The 20,528-nt window shown below is 49.6% G+C and overlaps 2 protein-coding genes across 5 annotated transcripts; one reads left to right on the top strand and one right to left on the bottom strand.

Moving 5' to 3' along the window:
* Positions 1 to 3,371: 3,371 nt before the first annotated feature.
* ZSWIM7 (zinc finger SWIM-type containing 7) lies at positions 3,372 to 16,128 on the bottom strand. 4 transcript variants are annotated; one of them, XM_086475486.1, is made up of 7 exons: positions 16,095 to 16,128; positions 15,392 to 15,489; positions 13,543 to 13,564; positions 9,738 to 9,840; positions 6,212 to 6,360; positions 4,327 to 4,431; positions 3,372 to 3,681 (listed from the first exon to the last, which is right to left on the bottom strand). In XM_086475486.1, exons 2-7 carry the CDS (start codon positions 15,465 to 15,467, stop codon positions 3,432 to 3,434), a joined length of 705 nt encoding a protein of 234 aa, XP_086331612.1. In that variant the 5' UTR covers positions 15,468 to 15,489; positions 16,095 to 16,128; the 3' UTR covers positions 3,372 to 3,431. The 4 variants fall into 4 exon arrangements, with proteins under 4 accessions (XP_086331612.1, XP_086331613.1, XP_009953582.2 ...); XM_086475487.1 differs by lacking the exons at positions 15,392 to 15,489; positions 16,095 to 16,128 and adding an exon at positions 15,119 to 15,189; XM_086475488.1 differs by lacking the exons at positions 3,372 to 3,681; positions 4,327 to 4,431 and adding an exon at positions 5,287 to 5,491.
* Positions 16,129 to 16,213: 85 nt separating this feature from the next.
* On the top strand, positions 16,214 to 20,293 carry TTC19 (tetratricopeptide repeat domain 19). The gene is made up of 10 exons (XM_086475485.1): positions 16,214 to 16,388; positions 16,456 to 16,529; positions 16,678 to 16,788; positions 17,015 to 17,053; positions 17,600 to 17,656; positions 17,931 to 17,992; positions 18,566 to 18,660; positions 18,863 to 19,017; positions 19,320 to 19,482; positions 19,978 to 20,293. The coding sequence occupies exons 1-10, from the start codon at positions 16,214 to 16,216 to the stop codon at positions 20,109 to 20,111; spliced, it is 1,065 nt and encodes a 354-aa protein (XP_086331611.1). The 3' UTR covers positions 20,112 to 20,293.
* Positions 20,294 to 20,528: the final 235 nt, after the last annotated feature.

Below are 20,528 nucleotides of genomic sequence, written 5' to 3'. Positions count from 1 at the left end.
GTTCTTTAAGTCCATACTTGACAGCACTTTGGTAATACCCTAATTATTCCATCAATTGTTTGATGCAGCTAGTATTCTCCGATGGGAAAAAGTCTTACTTAGCCCAGTTGCTGGTGTGAAACTGAATCTGCGTTCCAGGCTCTGAGGGACGTGACCATGTTGATGGGAAAACAAGATCAGAACTGGCCAGCTATTTTTGGCCCCAGTATGGAAGCCCTACTTACTAAAAGAGAAAAATTTTAGAAAAGAGTTGACTGAAGCTTTAGAACAGCAGTTTTATTGCCTTTAACTCACTTTAGTCTACAGGATTCGGCAGACCAATGCTTCAGGTTTGCTTTCCAATCTGTTTCCAGCTATCAAACTGCAAAAGGCAGAAGTGCCCTAATGGCCTCAGCTAGTCTGATCCAGAGTCCCGGGGCTAGTGCAAACCCTGCCTTGGTGACACGATCGCTACTATTGGGTTTTTGCTCCCAAGTCAAAACTTGACAGCCTTGCAGTGCTTCCAGAAGTGCAGGTTGTAGCTATGATGGCTGGATGCTGCAGCTCTCCGGATTCCTAAAACTTGGTCTTGCTAGTGTTGCTCTGTAGCCCAGTAACCCCCAGAAGCTGTGAGTGGGGTTTTTTTTTCTAATAGTGAATTTTATTTTTTTTATTTTTTTTTTAATCTTGACCTGCATCAGTAGCAAAAGACACTGGAAAGGAGTTAAGTTGCTTGAGAAGCTAGAATGCCTTGATTGTGATCTGATTTTGGCCAAGCTCTTTGAGGGAGAAGCTCACCTCTAGCCTGGCCTCTGCAGTTAGCCAGGAGTCCTGGCCCTTTGTAAGGACAAAACCCACTCAACAGCAGAGCAGTCTTAATTTGTACTGCACGTTAATAACCCTGCAACCACAGCTCAGTAATTACTGCACCTAATTTCATAGGTAACTGTGACAGGCAAAACTAGACAAAGGTAGAAAGAACCGCGCATTCATTCCTGAAGCACGAGCTCCACTTCTCCAGACTGCGTGGCGGCACGTGCACCGCGGTAAATGAACCAGCGTTTCTGACATGTCCTTTGTTTAGCAGAGCAGTTTCATTCCACAACTGAGAAGAATAGGGAGTCAGAAAAACACCAGCCTCCCTCCTTCATGCCCCAAAGCTGACTGTGGTACAGAGACACAGCTGGTCTTGACCAGCTCAGACCTGCCATCACGTCGTGGCCTTCTTCCAAACGGGAGTCTTGCCTAAAGGTCCCTGCGTGGTGAAGTGGTACTGTCTCTCTCTGAAGCACTCAATGCCAGCAGCATCACCACACGACCAGTGAGAAGCTGGTGTGCAAGGATGTGTAATAAATGTGGTTTTCAGTGGTAACTTGAGCAGGCAGACAGCGAGAGGGAGCAGGCCTTTTAGAGCCAGGTGGCAGGGAAGGAAATTTAAACACAGCCAGTTCCTGAAGAACAGATCCAGTGGACAGACTGTGATGCCTGGAGCAGTTTGTCCCTGATAAATTTTACTTGAATCATATAGAAATCAGCTTTCTATTTTTTTAACTGCATTGCACTAAAAGGAAGGTAATATAAGACCCCAAGAGTTTAACTTCTCTGGCATACATGACGACAAATACGATGTAAAATCAGCTGAAAAGCTGATCTGAAGAAATCCTGTTCTTGCAGCATCTGCTGTGCCAGCTGGTGTGACCTGTGGGCAGCAGCTGCAGGTGTGACTTAGGGCCCGCCGCGCAGACAGGGAACGGTTCACCAGGAGTGACGGATTTTCCTGCCGTGTGTGTGTAGCAGCTCAGCCGTTAGAGCCAGCCCCAAAGCTGGGTGAATCACCTGGATGGGTTTGTACAGGTTTATGCAATGTCCAAATTTAGCTACAGCTCAGTATCTCAGACACTGGCATTTGCAAGAAGAATCTGAATAGTTAAAGGGACTGTCCCAAGCGTTTCTCCTTTAACAGCCCATTCAGCTTTGCTGCATCTGCCTTGGTCATAGTCCAGCTAACACATGCAGCCACCTCCTGCCATTTGGGCAGGGTTTGACTCTCTCCTCCTTTCATTCCTTCCCTTCTGTATTGCCTTTGGCTGTGTTCCTTCTGTTAATCAGGGCTGGAAACAAGCAGGGTTTCACCTGCAGGTCTGGCAGTGTTGCAAAGTGGTTGCGAGCCACATTTATCCTTACAACAAAGAATGTAATCTCTCCTCGCCTGCTGGCTGAAAATGAATCAAACTCCGGACAGTACGAACAGAGTGAAACATGCAGCGCTGCAATACAGAGAGAGCCGGTCCCAGAACACTTGCTCGTATGTGACAGCTTGCACTGCAGCTCGGCATCCACGACTGCTGCCTTTCCTATGCCTTTCAGGAGCCAGAATTCCTGTAGACAGATGTGGTGTATCCTCAGCACGACTGTGCCACTGGGTTGTTAGCCATTATTAACTACAGCCCCGGTCACCATGGTCTTTAGGCACATGAAGTGCCTTTGTGGATCTGAGCCAAACTCATTTCAAGGCAAAATAAAAATAGGACACGTCCCTTGCCCCCCTCAAAAAAAAAAGCTCTGAAGGTTTCTATAAAAATGTGAAGTCAAAATGGCAGAGGAACTTCCTGTAGCGAGTGCAGCTGTAGCTGTTCAGCTATCACTCATTACCGTTCTGATGTACATAGGATGGATGTGTTTTCCTCATGTTGCTCAGATTTTGTATTTGCAGTAACTGTTATTTACATACAGAACACTTAATTTACCACCTACACAACTGGCTCAGCCTGTGCCTCGTCATTTCTTGCGGTGTCGTGTTCACACAGTGTATCATACGAGGCCGTGCTGTAATCAAGGAGGAACCCAAACTCTGAGCATGGGCAGGGAGTCACAGAGCTGGAAGAAGCTGGTTCCCAGCTCCCCAGCTGGTGTGTGGAACGGGAGAGGAGCAGTCTCCTTTCCCCCGTGTCTGATGGGGACAGCCTTGCCTTGCCTGCCAGCATAAGGGGGTCAACTTGTCTGAAACGGGTTGATTTCAAAGTGCAGGAACCAGGGTGATGCTTCCACAGGTCCTGTATTACAGTGAGCACAGCGGAAGCACAGACCTGTCACCAGTCTCGAGGTGCTGAGGGGTTCCTGCCCCAGCCCCTGGTACAGGGAACCAGAAATTGCTCTGAGCAGCCACTGCAAAGAGCCACTGCAGCGTCACTCCGTCAGAGGCCGACTCCACAAAGCCACGCAGGCACTGCAAGGACGGTGGGGTTAGTCAAAGCACGAGCAAAGGTAACAAGGTTTAATGGATCCCTAAGAGACCTGCTGTTTGTATCCCCACATCACAAGCACTTAATATTACAGATTAGTTCAAACATCTTCAGAAATCCCAAGAACAACCTAAATACATGAAACTGAAGTCAACGCGGGCTTCTTAACATTTATTAATTAATCTATCAGTGCAAGGCTGCTAATTAATGTCACACTTGGCTGCAGGATAGGAAGAAATCTGCCAGCCACGATGAACATTTGTGAGCCTTGTAGATATGAAAAGTGCCAGCTACACAGCCAGAAGGGTACACAGAAAGCACATCCGCATGCGATCCAAATCCTTCATCCTTCATCCTCTTCTTCAGCCAGTAAGATGCTTGTGAGCTGCTCCTCGGAGACAGATAGTTCCTGGCAGGCTCCCATGGCCTGACTGAGGTAGACAGCAAGTATATGTTTGCACTGCAAATAACAGCGCAGCCAAGTTAACAGCAGGAGCAACGCAGGAATGTCATGCGCTATCTGGAAGCTACAAAAATCTGTCCTGGCCCAAACGGGTCTCATGAAGTGCTCGCCCCTCCCAGGAACACGGCTCCCTCTTGGCATGCCAGGCCCTGGCACAGGCTGGTGCTCCCGTTGCCCCAGGCCAGTTCTGCCATCAGGATAATGTAATGCAGGGATCTGACACGCAGCAAAGTGTTACTGGCTCTTGATGCCCTCCCCACAATTGCAGACCAATCCGTCACCCTGAGCCCTCCTCACTGGCATGAGGTGAACGGCACCACTTCATCAGCCAGACTCCACGGGGCCGTGCCATTACCAGCAGTAGCCCTTGTTCCAAGACACCAGGGATTATCCATCCCTTGAGAGTCAGAACAGTAAATTAAGAACAAAAGCCTTCCCTAGCCCTTCTAAGGCCTAGCTCCACCCAAATACCATGACTCCCAGAGGCCAGATTATGCAGTGGGTCAGGCACAGCCTGGATGGCCAACTCAACACTCATGTGTTTTCTCCCTTGGAAGCTTCAGGCTGCTCAGGTTCAAGGAGCAGAGCACAGCCTTCTCCCCAACTCCCTGTCCCGGCCCCACGTTACAGCAGACAACTTACCAGAAGGCTCTCGCTCTTCTGCAGTACAGTAAAACCAAAAGCAGGACACGTGCAGAAGTGGCAGGAACTGTAGCAGGTGTAGAGTTTGCCTGAGCTCCCAAGGACCTGAAACAAAGGCAGCCGGAGGGGCAGGAGTCAGAGCCAGCATTCACTTTTCATTTCTCTAACTCTCCAACAGATACTCCTGTGTCTGGCCCGATGTCCTCTCCACAATCACTCACAGCATGCAACAGGCAAGCAGGCGCTGCAATACAAAAGCGTCCCCAAACACTGCATCAACCCACCTAAGCTTGAAGCTCCTCTGCTTTCTCACAGTCTCTACATGCTTCTCTCCCTGCAGGCGAGGAAGCGCTCCCGTATGTACACCCGTGCTTGCGGCAGACCTCAGCTCCAGTCACTTGTCTGCTGCTAAGAGATCACGAAAAGGGCAGCAGCACTGAGCACAGAGCCCCCTCCCCTGATCTCCCCAAGCCGGCAGCACAGCGAGCTGCCAGCCCCTCCAGCGAGCGAGCTCCCCCAGTACTAGCAGACAAAGGACAGCTGAAGATGACAAAGATTCTTTTGTCAAAGAAAGCTCATTTGTGAATCCAGAGCCATCACGGACCTGGGGATGGAAGGAGAGCAGCAGTGAGCACCCGCAGTGAAGCCTTTTCTAACCAGCTCCAGCAGCTGGAGGCTGCAAAGGCTCTTGCTGTTCTGATCCCCAAACCAGCTGCATCTATTGGAATCAGTTTTGTCTGAATAAACAAAGTTGAAGTCTCCAGAGAAGCCTCCCTGCTCCATCACTGGTTTGGGAACAGCACTGCCTCCTTTTCCCACATGCTGTTCCTCTGCAAGGCTGGTACTGAGGCATATTCCCTCTGCACCATGGGCACGGGATACAGGCAGCCAGGTGAGGGAAGCAGAACACAATTATCAGAGTATTTGCCACGATGCGTCTTGTAGCTGCCACAGCAAAAGCAAGTGCTTCGTGTCAGTCAGCTCTGTGGCCTCAACAGTTGGCACTAACTCTTCCTGGGTATTCCAGAGAATGGTGGGGATTTACATAGGTATAATCACCAGCAGTGCCCTCCTCTGCACACAAGCCTCTGGGCCCTGGTGGCACACCACAGTCCTCTCCCATACCAGGCTTTAGATTCTGGTTAGGTTTGTGGCACACATACACCTAAACCCAAAGATAAACACAAAGAAGTGAAAAGACAGTGGAGCTCTGCAGAGTGCTGCTCCCCTCCAGGATGCCTCTGGCACTCCTAAGTCCTCCCAGAGGAACATCGCCCCTCCCAGCCCAGAGCTGCACCGCAAGGGGAGCCTTCCCCTGTCCCCTGGAGCCCTCACTGCACCCCTTGCTCCACAGGTAATGTCCACAACTTTAAGCTCTCCCACAGAAGTGCCTATGCCTCATAATCCCCCTTACTCCCAGCAGATTAGGACACAAGACTCACATTCCCAATTCAGGGTAAACCATTCTTTTTTCAGTCTGGCCTTTACTCTGGGCCCTCTTTATACTCCAGGCTGAGTTTGTTTCACTTGTGATAAGTTTGTTTTTCTCTAGCCCCTTTGATTGTTTTTTCCAAGATGAAGTATTCCGATGGTGCCTTTCCTTCAGAAGTGTTTTGCTTTGAGGAGGGGGGGAAGACACAGACGCTGCCAGATTTGGCCTGAGTTTTGCGCTCCCCCATCCTGACCTAGATGGCAACAATGCAGCTTCTGCCTAATAAGGCAGAATCTAAAATCCAAAGACTGAGAGAAAAAGGTGCCTCTGTTTCTGGCCAGCTGCAGCCAAGCCAGGCACTGGGGTGCTCTCTTGGCCCTAAGATGCTGTGAGATTTCCTTCTGCTGCCCTCATCTCCAGGCACTCGCTGGCTGCACAACAAGGAAAAATCACCTTGGTGGTGGTGTCCCTTCTGGCGGGGAGGGCCAGCTGTGGCACCATGGCAGCTCCTGCTGCCACCAGCGTGCAGTTAGGCAGCACCACAGTCTCTGCCAGGACCTGATGCTCAAATCCTTCACGGTGCGGCAGGCTGCCATACAGTTCTAGGAAATTAATTAAAAAAGACATAAAAAAGAAGAATCCAATAAAAGTGCAGGATGTGAGCAATGCGAGTGACAGTTGGCAGGAGGGCTAAAGCACTGCCTCTCCCCCTGCTAACTGGCTTCACTCCCACAGCTCACAGCATTTCTGCAACTCAGGCATAGCTAATAGGTGCCCCAACTGCCTCCTGCTCACCGCTTTACACTTCTGCCGAACTCCACCATCAGCCAGCATCCACCATCTCTGCAGCAGGTAAGACTTACTTACCCCTGACCTGGAGTTACAAGGCTTGGCAGCGTAGGCAGGCATTATACAAACTCTTCTGGGATGATTAACAACACTGAGGTAACATCAGCCCTTTGGTACTGCTGTATGCAGTAGCGAGGGCACTAATGCCCGGGCATTAAAAGACAAATGGGGCATTAAAAGGCAAACCGGGCATTAAAAGGCAAATCATAGCTTTATTTGACTGAGGGCTCACTCTTCTCCCATCTCAGTTCCCGAGGGCAAGAGCTGCCTGCACTACAGGCTGCAGTCCTGGGGCCTGTCTGAGCAGAGCCATTTTCCCCTGAAGCAGTACCCAAGATGTGCTGGGGGTTACGGAATGAAAACAACATTTTAGCCTGTGAAGTATCAACATCTCAGATTTGGCTATGACAACCCAAAGGAGTTACACAACAGGACCAGCCTCATGGCCTCAGCGAGAACAGTTCTCCAGATCCAGCTGCAAGTGAAAGCACCACCTCACATCCTACCTCACCCTCACCTGGGTGCAAACGGCGGAGCTGACTTCCCGGGAAATAAGCGAAAGGGATCCCTGTGCATGTGTCCAGCGGATGCGTCCCCTCCCCATTGCACTGGGCACGCTTCTCTGCCGAGGGAGAAGTGCATGGAGCTGGGATACGTGCCTGCACCACACACACAGAGGAATGAGGAGCCAGTGACGCTACCCTCACTACTCTTACAGTGTTTCGGTTTCTACAGCCCCAGACTGTTCCTGTCACTGCTCCAGCCAGCGGCCTCAGGGGAGGCTCTGCTCTTTGTTTCTGCACCTCAGACAGCTGTGCTAAGGAAGAATTTCACAATGGGACCGGCCTCACACCCCCAGAGAAAATATCTCTTCGGATTCCTCTGTTAATTAACTCATCAGCATGGCCCTAATCAGCAATCAAGCTCCGCTAAAGAGGAACGCTGCTCAAAAGCACAGAAGCACACGTGCACCTGCAGGCAGGGACAGCTTCCTGAAGGCTGCCTGTCCGCTGGGAGGACGCAGGCACAGACCCTGGGTGATGCAGGGGGGCTGCTCACATCGTACCCGTCAGCTACAGAGGGCCTGGCTGAAGGCTGGGCTTGTCCTACATCAGCTCCTGCTGACCAGCCCTGACTTGCCTGCCCAGGGGTTCCCGCAGGGGAACTGGTGGCTCCCTCCACCTGCAGAAGCTGGAGGAGAGCAGTTCTGACACATGTTCTTTCCAACGTGCAGCAGCAGAGCCAGCTGTTGGGGCCATCAGTAGATATTAAACAATTGGCTCCCACTTGGTGACTGCAGGACTGCGTCCGGCAGGAATTTCTGGCCCCTCACTTCAGGAGGGGAGAGAGCTGGGCAGTGCGGAGGCAGTCTGAGGCAGCGCTGTTCAGCAATGACCATGCCCAGGCCAGAATAGAGTGTCAGGGCAGCACCCAGCACATCAAAGCCCTCACCATGCTTTTCTGATCTCCTCCAGGTCTCATGAGGCTTCCTGCATCTAAGAGATGAGTATTAGGCCTCTTAAGATGCAGATAACTCCACCATGCTGCAGAAAAGCTGTGAGCATGTGAGCACACATTTAGACTCCCTGGGAAGGCCAGAGGTTCTAAGCAGCCCCCCTCACCCTTCACAAAACAGGGTGGTAAGTGAAGACTGTGCATCCCAGCCTGCAAAGCTCTGCCTTAGCCTGTGTGGCCAGAAAAAGCTCTACAAGAAGAATGTGACCATTCTCTGCCCAGTGGCATATTCAGCCAAGCAACAGTAAAAAAGAAAAAGCCTTTAAGCATTCAATTAGTGAGGCAGCTGCTGTCTAAGGGTCCTGGAAGCAGTGCTTCTTAGGCTTTACCCAATATCTACAGGAAAGCCCTCAACTCAAATCAAAGCTTGTGTTCTTGAGCCCTGTGTGTTTATGAATCATGCCTCTCTGGAGGGGCTGATGTCCTCTCCAAGGCCCCAGAAGCGATAAAGACTCCATGTGCAAATCAAGCAATGCAAGCTCTGAACACGTGAAAAACACTTGTGTCATTACCCAGGCCTGGCTTCACAGCTCTTCTCTTACCCGAGATGACCCCAAAGCATCTCAGCACCTCCAGTGAATGGGAGAAGGCCCTTTGCAAGGAGGATATTTGGAAATGTTCCTCTTAGCTGCTACAACAGTGAGCAAAGCGATTGTCCCTTCTCTGGTGTGTGAAAAAGCACAGCACCAGGTTCAGCAATGGAGGGGGCTGTGCTATCTGGGGGTTAGTAGTGCTAAGCAGAAGGAACTGGGTGCTTCTTCACCAAAATGGTATGGACACAAGGTCCCACTGCTTATACAGCCTCAGCTAGGGCACAGCACACGGTGTCTCTCTGACTCTGTGACCCCGTAGGCTGGACGCAGCTGGTCAATCGCTCGCTGAACGAAAACTGTCCCCAACAGAGATGCCACCAGTGCTGTGGCACAGCAGGGCGAGGAACTGTCCATACCACAGAAAAGTCTGAAAGAAGTGCCAATGGCTCCTCTGTTCACCTAATGAGCCTCAGCTCCATCTCTGATCAAAGAGGAGTTTGACCTTTAGGGCTAAGGTAAGCTCTTCTCCCTAAAATGCCATTTTATGAAGATGTTTCTGTGATTCACAGACTTGGCTACAGTGAACTAGAATGAAACCCACGGACTTGGCCCGCGTTGCTTCCTCCCAGGCAGCAAGGATCCTATCGCCAAGTAGAGGTCAAGAGTGCTCAGGACACAGGATTTGGAGCGCAATAGGGAAAGAAACGCAGCGATGGCAGATAACACTCTGTTGTGTACAGTTTGTCAAGAGGAAGAACTGCCTTTGTTGGATAGGATGAAAATAATAAAGCAAAATTAGCTATCCATGGAAAACTTCCTTCTGACCATACCCACAAACATGTGAGAAGTCATCTCTGACTGGCTGGGAGCCACAAAGACAATGGTAGTATGGCCATGCTGTTCCAGTTGTAGCCTGTGGCTACTGCTCTCCGGTATCACTTCAGGAGTTTGTACAACACTGATACTCTCTCTGTGTTTATCCAAGTCCCCTTCCACGTTCTGCAAGTTCGGAAAATACTGGCTCGCATGTCAACTGGAAACCATCAAAAAGTAAGACTGAAGAGGAGAAAACCAGTGTGTACCTGGTATGCTGTCCTTCCGCTGGGGGACGTGACTCGGGTGACAGAACGCTGATCCACCAAATCCAACGCTGGGACAGCAGATGGGCCAAATATGAACTTCAGCCTGGAAGAGAACATGTCTCTAGTTAGGTCACCCTACAAAAGACGACCACCTGGTTTAGCCTTAATCCATAGGATTTAGGACTCCTATGGATTCCAGAAGGCCTGTAGCAAAAGGTTCCCATTTTTCTCTAAAATCCAACCAGTTATAGCTCCATTGATTACCCTACCAAGCAATGAAGTGCATTGGTCATTCTCAGCTTTGCTGGCTTTCAGCAGATGGCCACTGATCCCTGCCCTGTCCCTCTGAGACCATCTCAGCTGACAATTGCTCTCCTGGAAGACAGACAGGACTCAGTCCTTAAGGACAGGCTACCTGGAGAATCCACATGGGTTTTGATAGTCTTAACAGAACTTCCACATTTCCAAGCTGCTCCCAAACAGTCCCACATTTCTTTGCAAAATCCCACTCAGATTTAATTACAAAGCATTTTGAAGATTTTTCTTACAGAGGACATTACAGCTTATGTTTCTTCTGTAGCACTGTGACCCAAACATTATTCTGGCTGCCTGCTGCACAAACAGGACATGAAGTGGTTCCTGTCCTGAACTAAAATGAGACAAAGTGCATCAGAGACACAGATGTGAGATTTTTTTAGTCCAACTGTGACACAGTGTTAGCCATGTAGGTGAGGAGTTTTCTTTGAGCAGCATTTCTGGCTTGACAGTCCCTTTACAGATCACCGATTATTGCAAAGGGAGTGTAGTGAAGTAAGAGACACAGGTTGTCTTTACAGTGATCTGATCAGCTTTTTTGTTAGTATTCCCGTAGTTCTTCTGACACAAACTGTGTAGACAGAGCACTGATGCTTAACCAATTTATCAAGCAGTGAATCTAGACTCTGAAACTGGAAACTTTGCTTCTGCCCAGCACCCTAAATACACTAGGTCTTCTTCAGGGGAATCTGCACCTCTGGCAGCAAAAGCAAGACGTGCTGGCAAAGAGAAGATGCAGGAAGGAAACCCTGGGGGATGCACAGTGCTGGGGATCCAGCAGAGGTTACAGGGAACAGGCACTGTCACAGACGCAGCCCAATTATCCTCGTTGCAGTAAAATGTGAAACTGTCACGTGGCACAGCGAGCCTAAACAGGGATTTTAGTGGAGGCAGCACCGGGTAAACAAAAGGGCAGGGGGCAGACTTGCTAATGCTGAGCAGAAAAGGGGCTTGTGCTTTGGGACTCCTTAAGTGTACATACAGGCTGTCCTGGGTGAGTTGCCCTGGATCAGATTATTGATCAGTTGGTCTTGAATCCCACCTCCAGTCATGGCCCACACATCATGCCTCGGAGCAAGGAGAGAGCAAGGATGATACACAGCTCCTTGAGCAATAGGAAATGCAGCAGTAGGGCTCCTTCCTCATCCCAGGGAAACTGGTTTAAACCCCGGAGAACGAATGAGTCATTTTGTAGTGATCGCACCTTCTCGATCACAGTCACAACAGAGGTATAAATTATTCTTTCTCTACCCACCAAAACACATCAATAGGAAGCTAAAGACCATCAGGGAAATACTGAAGACACTCCACTGCACAAGGAGCCACTGGATAGCAGTAGGTTTACGTCTGTAATCCAGATACCAGCAGGGCTCAGAGACAGCAAATTTATTCCAGATCAACACCCAGGGACAGCACATGCCTTGTGTCACTCCACCCTCCCTAAAAACCCTTTCCCTTTCCTTTCCTTCCAAGCAGGACACATCACCATGCAGGACGTACCACTGCACAGCATTTATGGATCAGAGAGTGCCTGAGATGGGGTAAAGAAGAGGGTAGCCAGATTTGCTCGTGTACATGTTTGCTTCCTGCAAAACACAGCCTCTGCACAACTCTCTGCTCAGCCTCAGTGCTGTGAGGCGGCACCACGGAGGCACACGCTGGTTTCTGACCGCTGCCGTGCTCGGTGCTGTAAAATTCCACACAAGCAAGCGGAAGAATCAAGAGCTGCGAGTCCTGTAGGCACAGTAATGTCCATCTACATACTCATGGTCTGCACAGCCCTGCCAGGAGGATTTTATCTCCTCCTGATGCCATGCAAGGGTGTGTGATGAGCTGTATGTCAAATACGGACATCTGTACCTTTGGCCTATTGTCCAGACAGCCCATCAGCTTAAAAGTTATTCTAAACCTGTAGACCCAGCTGCTCTGAATGCGTTCCAAAGAGCTCAGGGGCAACTCAGTTACTTTACAGACCTTATACCCACTGAGAAAAATCTGTGTAGTCTAGATTAGTTACAAGGGTAAACAACAAGAAAATCAGCAGTAATGAAAAGATAGTACGAAACATGAGCAGGAGAAAGCAGAGGAACTTTTCCAGCTCCAGTGAAGCCACAAAGAGCCAAGGCAGAGCCCTGGCGTCTCAGCAGCATGGCTGACCTATGCGTCTGAGTCAATCTCATTGATAACAAGCCAAGCAGACAGACTTGTTCCAGGAAGATCAAAACTTCAGTTGCACAAACTCAGGGCAATAAGGACTGGCTTCATCTGAGGACTGAGAGGAGGTGGGTGGGGGAACACGCAACGTAAGACATTCCTTAATGATTAGGTTTGGGACTGAGTTTCACGAATTTCAGTAACTCTTTCAAATTTGGGCAATTCTTTTTCCATGTATATACTTCGATCAGTCTAACAGGAAATAAGTAAGGAGAATGCAAAAAGGAAATTCGAGGACTACACAGATTTGGAAGAGATTCAGAAATTAAATCAGAATACTTCTGAGCCTCTGGTCACAGAGAATTCATAGAAATCTGACTGCCAAGAGTTACCACCCAACTGTTACTAAACTTAACAAGGGAATTTCTTTCCTCCTCTTCCCTTTTATGACAAGAAGGAAACAAAAAGTTATGAGACTTGTCAAATATAATCCCCCACCCTTCAAAGGCCATTGTGGTCCCCAAAGAGGGAGCCGGCATGCATACATTTCACAAGTGTTATGTTAGATAACTTTAGACCCAAAGATATTAAGGCCTGAAGGGTTCCTGATGATCTCCTCTCCTGGCTAAACTACAGGTAGGCAGGAACATAAAGTCAAAGATGAATCTGAAAAGCCTTTCTCACTCTTCTCTACCTTCAACAGCAATTAGTGAGGGCTGCAGAAGTGACATTTGGATCTCTTAGAAGACTGCTTGGAAGATATTCACAAGCTTCGATCAACGCAAGGGTGGTGAAGCTGACGTGAGACTTCTAAATAGAAGAAAACTCTGAGAGTAATCTTCAAGTTAACAATTCCCTTGTGCAGAGAGATGATACATTCACTTCTCCCTCTCTGTCACACATGCCCATGGCCCAAACAGAAGAAGGGATCTCAGGATGCTGCTGCTCACAATGGTATGAACACAGCGCAGATGCAGCACTCCAGCGGCATGAATCACTGTCCACTCTCACAGAAAACTCATTGCAGATCTGAGGGTGGACTCAGAGCTCAGGTTAAACATTCTGGGTTTCTGCATGTTTAATCCACCCAAATTAGAGCGAGTAATCACAGGAGATTCAGCGATACAGAGATAATTTCATGAATCTCTGGAAAAACCCTTGAGATCGTCTCTTTGGACCTTCATTCCCATTAGCAGCAAAACCACGTAGCAACTCCGCATGAGAAACATGTCCTGGTCAAACACAGGGAAAAAATAACGGTACTATGACCAGAGTAGAATATCAGCTGCCCATTAGCAGGACACTTGGGACAAGAGCTGAAGCAAATGATACTTACCCCAGCAGCAGGTCATCGGGGACTGCAACAAAAAGAAAATGAAGCGTGATTTTGCTGAACTTCCCCACTGTGAGAGACACCAACATCCCAGGGAGGCTAGTCTCCCTAATGGACGCCCAGAGGCCACACAGGGCCAAAGTGCTCTAGCCATCCTCTCTAGCCACCAAAAAGCAACAAGGAGCAGCAAAATGAGCTGCTATGGTAGCGCTAAGGCACTTATCAAGCACAGCAATCAGAACCACAGGGCTCCATTTTAAAAGGAAATACAGAAGGCCAAATGTACTTACTTTTATAATATGCTGCTTTTATAAGTATGCAAGCAAAGGCACGTGGCCTCAACATCTTACTCTGCCACTTTAAGAAGTTGGTTAAAAATACATATATTGGTTTCCCTGAAACTTTCTTGGCATGAATTGAGAACTCTGGCATCAAAACTTTAAAAAAGTTGTTCTTTTCCCAGCATAGTCTTGCAGGGCGCCACTGGTTTATAGCTTTTTATACAGCACCCAGAAACATAATGTCTTCACTTACTGGAACTTCTTGTTAAGATGGAAAATTATACTTAAGAAAATTAGTCTGTTTGTTGTAGCTAACAGCTTAGGCTCTGATCATCCAATCTGATCTTTCCGTTATCACTAATGGGACACAGTGTACTATGTCTCTGTATTCCACTGGAAGACCAGAACTTTTGACTTTAAAATCCTTTGGTTCAACAATTCAAAATATTCTCTATGACTTATGCTGTTGGTTTGACTTTTCCAACTTTATTCTAACCTCATGCTCCAAAATGATCGATCAGTTTGTTTCTACAGTTATGTTTCAGTGCACGTCCTAGTGCTGTTTTAGTGCTTTAAGGATCAGAGGATCTTAAACAGAATGCTGACTTTTTTTTTTTTTTTTCCTTTTTTTCAGTTTACAACAGGATTCATAAAGCTCTTTTTAAAAAGTCACATGTAGATTTTGGACCTACTCTAACCTGACAGGAGCCATACTGCAAGTATGCCAAAAAGCTGCCAATGTGGTCACTCTGACAGTTTAGACATCAAGTCTACGCTCATTCCCCACTCAATTGTAATGCTCAGATTGACTTTTCTGAATGTTTATTTCGTTGGTTTTAGTGCAGTTAAAAATATTCCTTAAATAGACACTTTCCTTAAGAAGAACCATTCTGGGCTACTTATCAAGTAAATGCAAACAGTAAATATTCTTTCACCACAAATCACAGAACTATGTTAGTAATCCAAAGTGCAACGAAGGTGATTGTTCTTAACTAGCTGCTAGAATTGGCCAAGGTTTAACTGTTGGCTTATGCTTGCTCCATTCAAGCAACAGGGAAGTTGTTCTTTGCCCGGGGATCACTGACACAGCACCCTCTGCCGGTCAGTGATCGTTTTAACGAACATTTCAACTCCAGTTTTGAAATTAGTGAGTCTATAAAAACAGCAGTAGGGCAGGCACAGCAAAATGCCTACCTAGAAGTATGTAAATTATCATCCCTCAAATACAACCACTTACGCTACAAGCTCTAAGCAAGCAGGATTGTCCCAGGCCCCACATCAAAAAAAAAGTGACCAACCTGGTCTCATTTTTGAAAGGGCCTGACTTTTAGAAGGGGGCTGCTCCTCATTATCGGTGCTTCAAACCCCTTTGTGTTGTCTCCAGACCGGGCCACAAAGGCTGGAAACACCCGATAGGACTTGCCGCTCCTGAAGGTGAAGGCCACCCCTTACACAACAGAGTCTGCAGAAGATGCAAACCAGGGGAGGCCAACAACCCTCGCTGCTACCTGAAGTCTGACAGCCCGCTGGCCCACTGCGGGCTGGGATAGTTCTGTCTTTTGTTTACCTACCGTGTGAGGTCTCCTGAAAAGCCTTTTTGATCTCTTTCAAAAGCTCTTCTGCTACTGCTGGCAAGATAGTATTCATCTCGTTGGCATTGGCCTCATGACTGGAAGCAAGACAAAAAAGAACAGGAGACAGTGGGAAAACATTCAGGTCACCACAGATACTATAACCAGGATAGTTTACCTGGGCGGTCTGTCTCAACCCTGCAATGAGGCCAAGGGAAGGCATCCTCAGCAACTTTTGGAATGTGTTTTTTACACGTTCTCGGAACAAAGGGTTTCTCAACCCACACGGGTGTCTCTCAGATACCCCCATGAGGAAAGAGATCCCGTGGAAGGGGACCGGGGGCGGGGGGGCACACAGCTGACAACACGAAGAGGCTCTGGCCTAAAGCGTCCCGGCGCTGGGCCAGGGCAGTCCGAGGCAGAGAAGGACGCGCAGCCCACCCGCCGCCGCCCGCCCCCCGGCGGCTGAAGGGGCCTGGCTGCCCCCCGGCCCGCCTGCCCCGAGGCCCCGAGCCGCGCTGGGCGATCTCTCAGGAAAAGGCCGACGGCTGCCAGGCCCCGGCAGCGGGAGCCCCAGCAGCGCCGCCCAGCACGGCGGCTGCTCCCGGCTGCGGTCCCCGGGGGCTCCCTCGGCCCGGCGGAGCCGCGTCGGAGCTATTTAGAGCCGCCGGTCCTGGGACGGCGACGCTGGGGCCGGGCCTACCTGCGAGCGCGCAGCCATGAGGGCGCGTCTCCACGGCAACAGGCGCCCTTTGCCCCCGGGTGACGCACGGGCCCGCATCACGTGGCGAGGGCGAGCTCTTAAAGGGCCCGCGTTGGAGGATGCTGGCGGCCGGGGTGCCGCGGGCGCTGTGCCGCCTGGTCGCCCGGCGCTGCCCCGGGGGGCTCCGGACGGTCTGGGGCGGTGGGGCCCGCGGGGAGGGGGGCAGCGGCAGGACGGGGTTCGCCCGGCGACGGTGGGCCCGGCCGGTCGGGGGTGCCCTGGGCTTCCTGGGAGGTGAGGCGGGGGGCGGGCTGCGGTGCGGGGCAGGGAGGTGCGGGAGGGCTTCACCTTCGCCCCGCAGCCTTCTCCCTCTTCCCCAGGGACGCCGAAGAGGACGGCGAGGACGCCATTATCCTCCTGCTGAAGAGAGCCAAGGTGAGGCGCCGGGCCCTGCAGGGACATGGCAGCCAGGGGACGCGGGGGGGGGGGTTGGGGGTGTTACCTCGGCGGGGGCCCCGTGAGCCCGTCACGGGTGGGCCATGGCGAGTGACCTGCCCCTCGGCTTTCCCCTCTCCCTCTGCAGCTCAGCGCCATGAAGGGCGAGCTGGAGGAGGCCGAACAGGTTCTGCACCAAGCCCTGCGGCTGTCGCACCAGTCGGATAACAGGAAAGCCATCGTCTACACCTACAGCATGGTGAGGCTCCGCGGGGCTGGCCGGGGCGGGCCTGGCCGCCCTCCTGCTCGGGGCTGAGCCCTGTCGTGGCTACTCCGTGCTAGAAGTCGCCGTGGGGCTGCAGTTCCTTTTTGGGGGTGGGGGGTGGATCGCCATAGGTGGGGGCTATAGGTAGAAGGAAAAGCAGTTGTGTTGAGGCTAGTCCCTGCAGCCTTTGTGGGGCTTCAGCAAGGTGTGTCTCTTCCAGATGGCAAACGTGGCCTTCATGCAGGGACAGCTGGACAATGTGAGTAACTCTGGGGTTTTTTTCCCTTCTGAATTTTAAGAGGCTGACGTCTGGTGCAAAATCTCGAAGGTGTGGCATGCTGTGACAAGCTGCATACTGGGAGTTGTGAGGCAGAGATCTGCCGGTATAAAGCAGAATAATCTGCCTTGGGACTGCTGCTAAGAAAGATGCTTTCACAGTTAAATTTTGAGCTGTAACATGGTGTGCAAGGGAAGGAATACTCCTTACTGTCAAATGCCACAGTTGAGCATTTAGATGGCTGTCCCAAGGAGAAACCAGGAAGGCCTTGAAGGCGCACAGATGTGGTAAACTCATGGCTCATGTAGCAGTTCTAAAGTAGAAACAGAAAGGACCCACTCGTTGGCAGTACCATCAGTACCATCAGGCTCTGGTTAGGCTTTCACTTCTGGCTGGTCTTGACATACAATGTAAATTCCAGAAACTGTGAGACGGGTTTTTCCCAGTAGTCTGCCTCTTTACAGAGTAGAGATCTTTTGTTTTAACTGCCGTCATTCCTTACTATCCTCTTCAAAATTCTCATTTCAGGCAGAAAAGCTGTACAAAGCAAGTATGAGCTATTTGCTTGCAGGGGACACGAAGGAGGTATGTGCTTCTGACAAAGGCTTTCAGCTGGAAGTATTAACAGCGTGGTGTACAACTCTTTGGTCTATCTCTTGTGCTGTAATTACCTCCTGGTCAAAATTAGCAATGCTAGCTATGAGCTTGCTGGCTTCTTGGGAACTTCCTTTAATGGTTGGCAGCTCTGGAGGCAACAGGATGGGGATTTTTGAGGTCTAAACTTGTTCTCTGACAAAGTAACGTTTCAGCTGGGGAGATGCAAGAAGAGTAACAGTTGCATTGTATGTCCTCCTGGCAGGATGACAATGCAGTCCTTGAGATGTCCCTCAAGCTGGCCAGTATCTATGCTGCTCAGAAACAGTGAGTTCCCTGCTAAAGGCATCTTTTGCTTTCATCTCAGCTTTGCAGTGGCGGCCAAGCAGAGGCTTTTTAAGAACAGAGTGCCTGAGGAAGCTTTGATGTGACAAGATAGCATCAGCATAAAACTTCCTATAGGCATGGTGTTTGCTTGCTCACTGTCACGTAGCACAGTGATTGCTGTTAGGACCTGCCCAGCTTAGGGCAGAAGTACACACAGAGGACATGGCTCTTTAGTTTTAAATGCACACCTCGCAGGAGAAGGTGGCTTTTGAAGCAGTTGGTACCTGGTAACTTGTAGCTTCATTTTTCAGTGGAGCATCAGCATGAGTTGCCTTAGCTGGCCTTATCTGGGAGGAGGAGGGGGGGCCCTCTGCACCTCTTGAATCCCTTTGCCCATGGGTCGAGAGAAGGGTCCAGGCCATGATCAAGAAGAGAGCACAGAGGACAGGAAGGTTCTGGTGAAGGGAAAAAGTTGTCTTACAGGGCCTTCCAGAATGGGGAATTGAAGGTGTTCACATCTGTCCCTTCAGGGATGGAAGGAGCTTTGCTTTGCTGAGTTTTTGCACTTTGCAGGCACAAATTAGCCCTGGCTGGCTACCAGTTCTGCATCCTGACCTTAGAGGAGAAGATTGCCAAGCAAAAGGACTTGCCTGAGGATGTCTTACCAGGTGGGACTGCCTTGTCTTCCAAAGGCTTCTCTCATGGCCTTTTCTCCACTTCCCTGTACTTGATGTTGCTTTCCATATTGCCTAAGCATCATCTCCATGTCAATCCATTGTCTTCACACTGCATGAGTTTCCTACTTTTGTAGGGTGGAGACTCATGCTTGATCTTGTAGAGGTGATCACTTTCACTCCTCTCTATTTGCAGCTGAAGAAAAGGCCAACACCCATCTCTTGCTTGGGATGAGCCTAGACTCCTATGCTCGCTACCTCCTAAACATTAACCAGCTCCCAGTGGCCCAAAAAATGTACGAGAAGGCTCTGCAGATATCAAATGATGTTCAGGGAGAGACTCATCCACAGGTGATGTGTACAATGGTAGTTGGACTACTGGGGAAAGAAAGGCTAATCTCCTAGGGAATAAGGCAGCTTTAAAAACAGCTTTGCTGGCATCAAACATACAGCACTAAATTAGGTTCTTTTTCCTTCTAGGAAGGATGAGCATGCAGCATGCTGATGTGTAAATATAAGACACTGTCTTACCGAAAGCTTCTCTGCGAAATACTGCTTTTACTAGTGTGAGAGGGGTATGAATGTGCTGCTCCTGCTGCCCCAGACTTCTACATGAGTCTTGCTCTGAGGCTTCCTTTTCTGTCCTGGTGCAGACTGTGGTCCTCATGAATGACTTGGCAACCGTACTGGATGCTCAGGGGCACTACGATGAGGCATACTCCTATGTGAAGAGGGCAGCTGAGCTGGCAAAGGAGACTGAACACCCCGAGGAGCACATGGTGCTGAACAACCTGGCAGCAATTCTGATGCACAAAGGTAGGTAAATACATGTCCAGCCTATGTTACTGTGGTGGTGCTGACTGCAGATACTTGTGCTGTAGGACTGAACTGGAGTGTTATTTGTGTGTTACTATTTTTAGTTTAAGCAGTAGGTCTCTGAGTAGGCAACCTGTGGTGTGTTCAAACTGAGTTCAGCTGCTGAAGGATCCTGTTCAAGATAAATGCAGTACTGGTGCATCTGACTCAAAAGGTTGCCAGGGGATCTTGTTTCCCTTGTCCTAAGTAAGTGGCTCCAAAAGGACAGAAGACATGCTTGAGACTGGTTTCTATGAGATCTTAATGCTGAAGCAGCACCTTGTCCCATTATTATTGCTGCTGCCCACCTCTCATAGGTGGCACCCTGTTCTGGATGTTTTCTGAACCTCCCTAGTTGTTGATGGGTTCCAAGCAGTCCTTGCTTGTCCTTTGCATGTGGACTCTGAAAATGGGTGATTAATTAGCTAGCCATGCCACTTTTTCCTCTTGCTACAGAAGACTTTCTGCAAGCAAAACAAGTGTACAAAGAAGCTCTCAAGCAGGCACAACAGAAGGGAGATGTTGCTTCTGTCCAGCATATCCAGGAAGAACTAGCTGAGCTGGCCAAGAGGAGAAAAGGCTCCAAATAAGTTTGGCCACAGAGTCCAACCTAGAGGTGGCTGACAGCAGCAAGGGTTGGGCAGTACAAGCAGCCTGGGACCAGTTTGGTGCAATTCTCCAGGGGAACAGCAATGAGGAGTTTAAGGACAATTAACAAGAAGGGCTGCTCTTGCATAACAACTTTGCCCAAAATAAAGTTATGAAATCTTAACTATGTACATTTGTGGTGTAGTCTATGCTTAGAGTCACCGCCTGTGCTAGTGATTTTAACTTCATCTTGACTGCCAGCGAAGTGCAGGTCTAGCCTGGTATTAGTATTGCGGTTAATAAGTCAAGGAGTAGTCATTTGCTACTCCTGGCTGTTCACAGAAGTATTCAGTTTCAAAACATGGCTATACTAAAGCTAAGTCATGAAAGGGAACAGGCAGGGATTTTCTCTCTCCACA

This window comes from Leptosomus discolor, chromosome 18 (genome assembly GCF_034619465.1).
Source record: "Leptosomus discolor isolate bLepDis1 chromosome 18, bLepDis1.hap2, whole genome shotgun sequence".
NCBI classification, from domain to species: Eukaryota; Metazoa; Chordata; class Aves; order Leptosomiformes; family Leptosomidae; genus Leptosomus; species Leptosomus discolor.
Note: the sequence above shows the minus strand (reverse complement) of the source record. Positions and strands in the feature narration are given on the sequence as shown.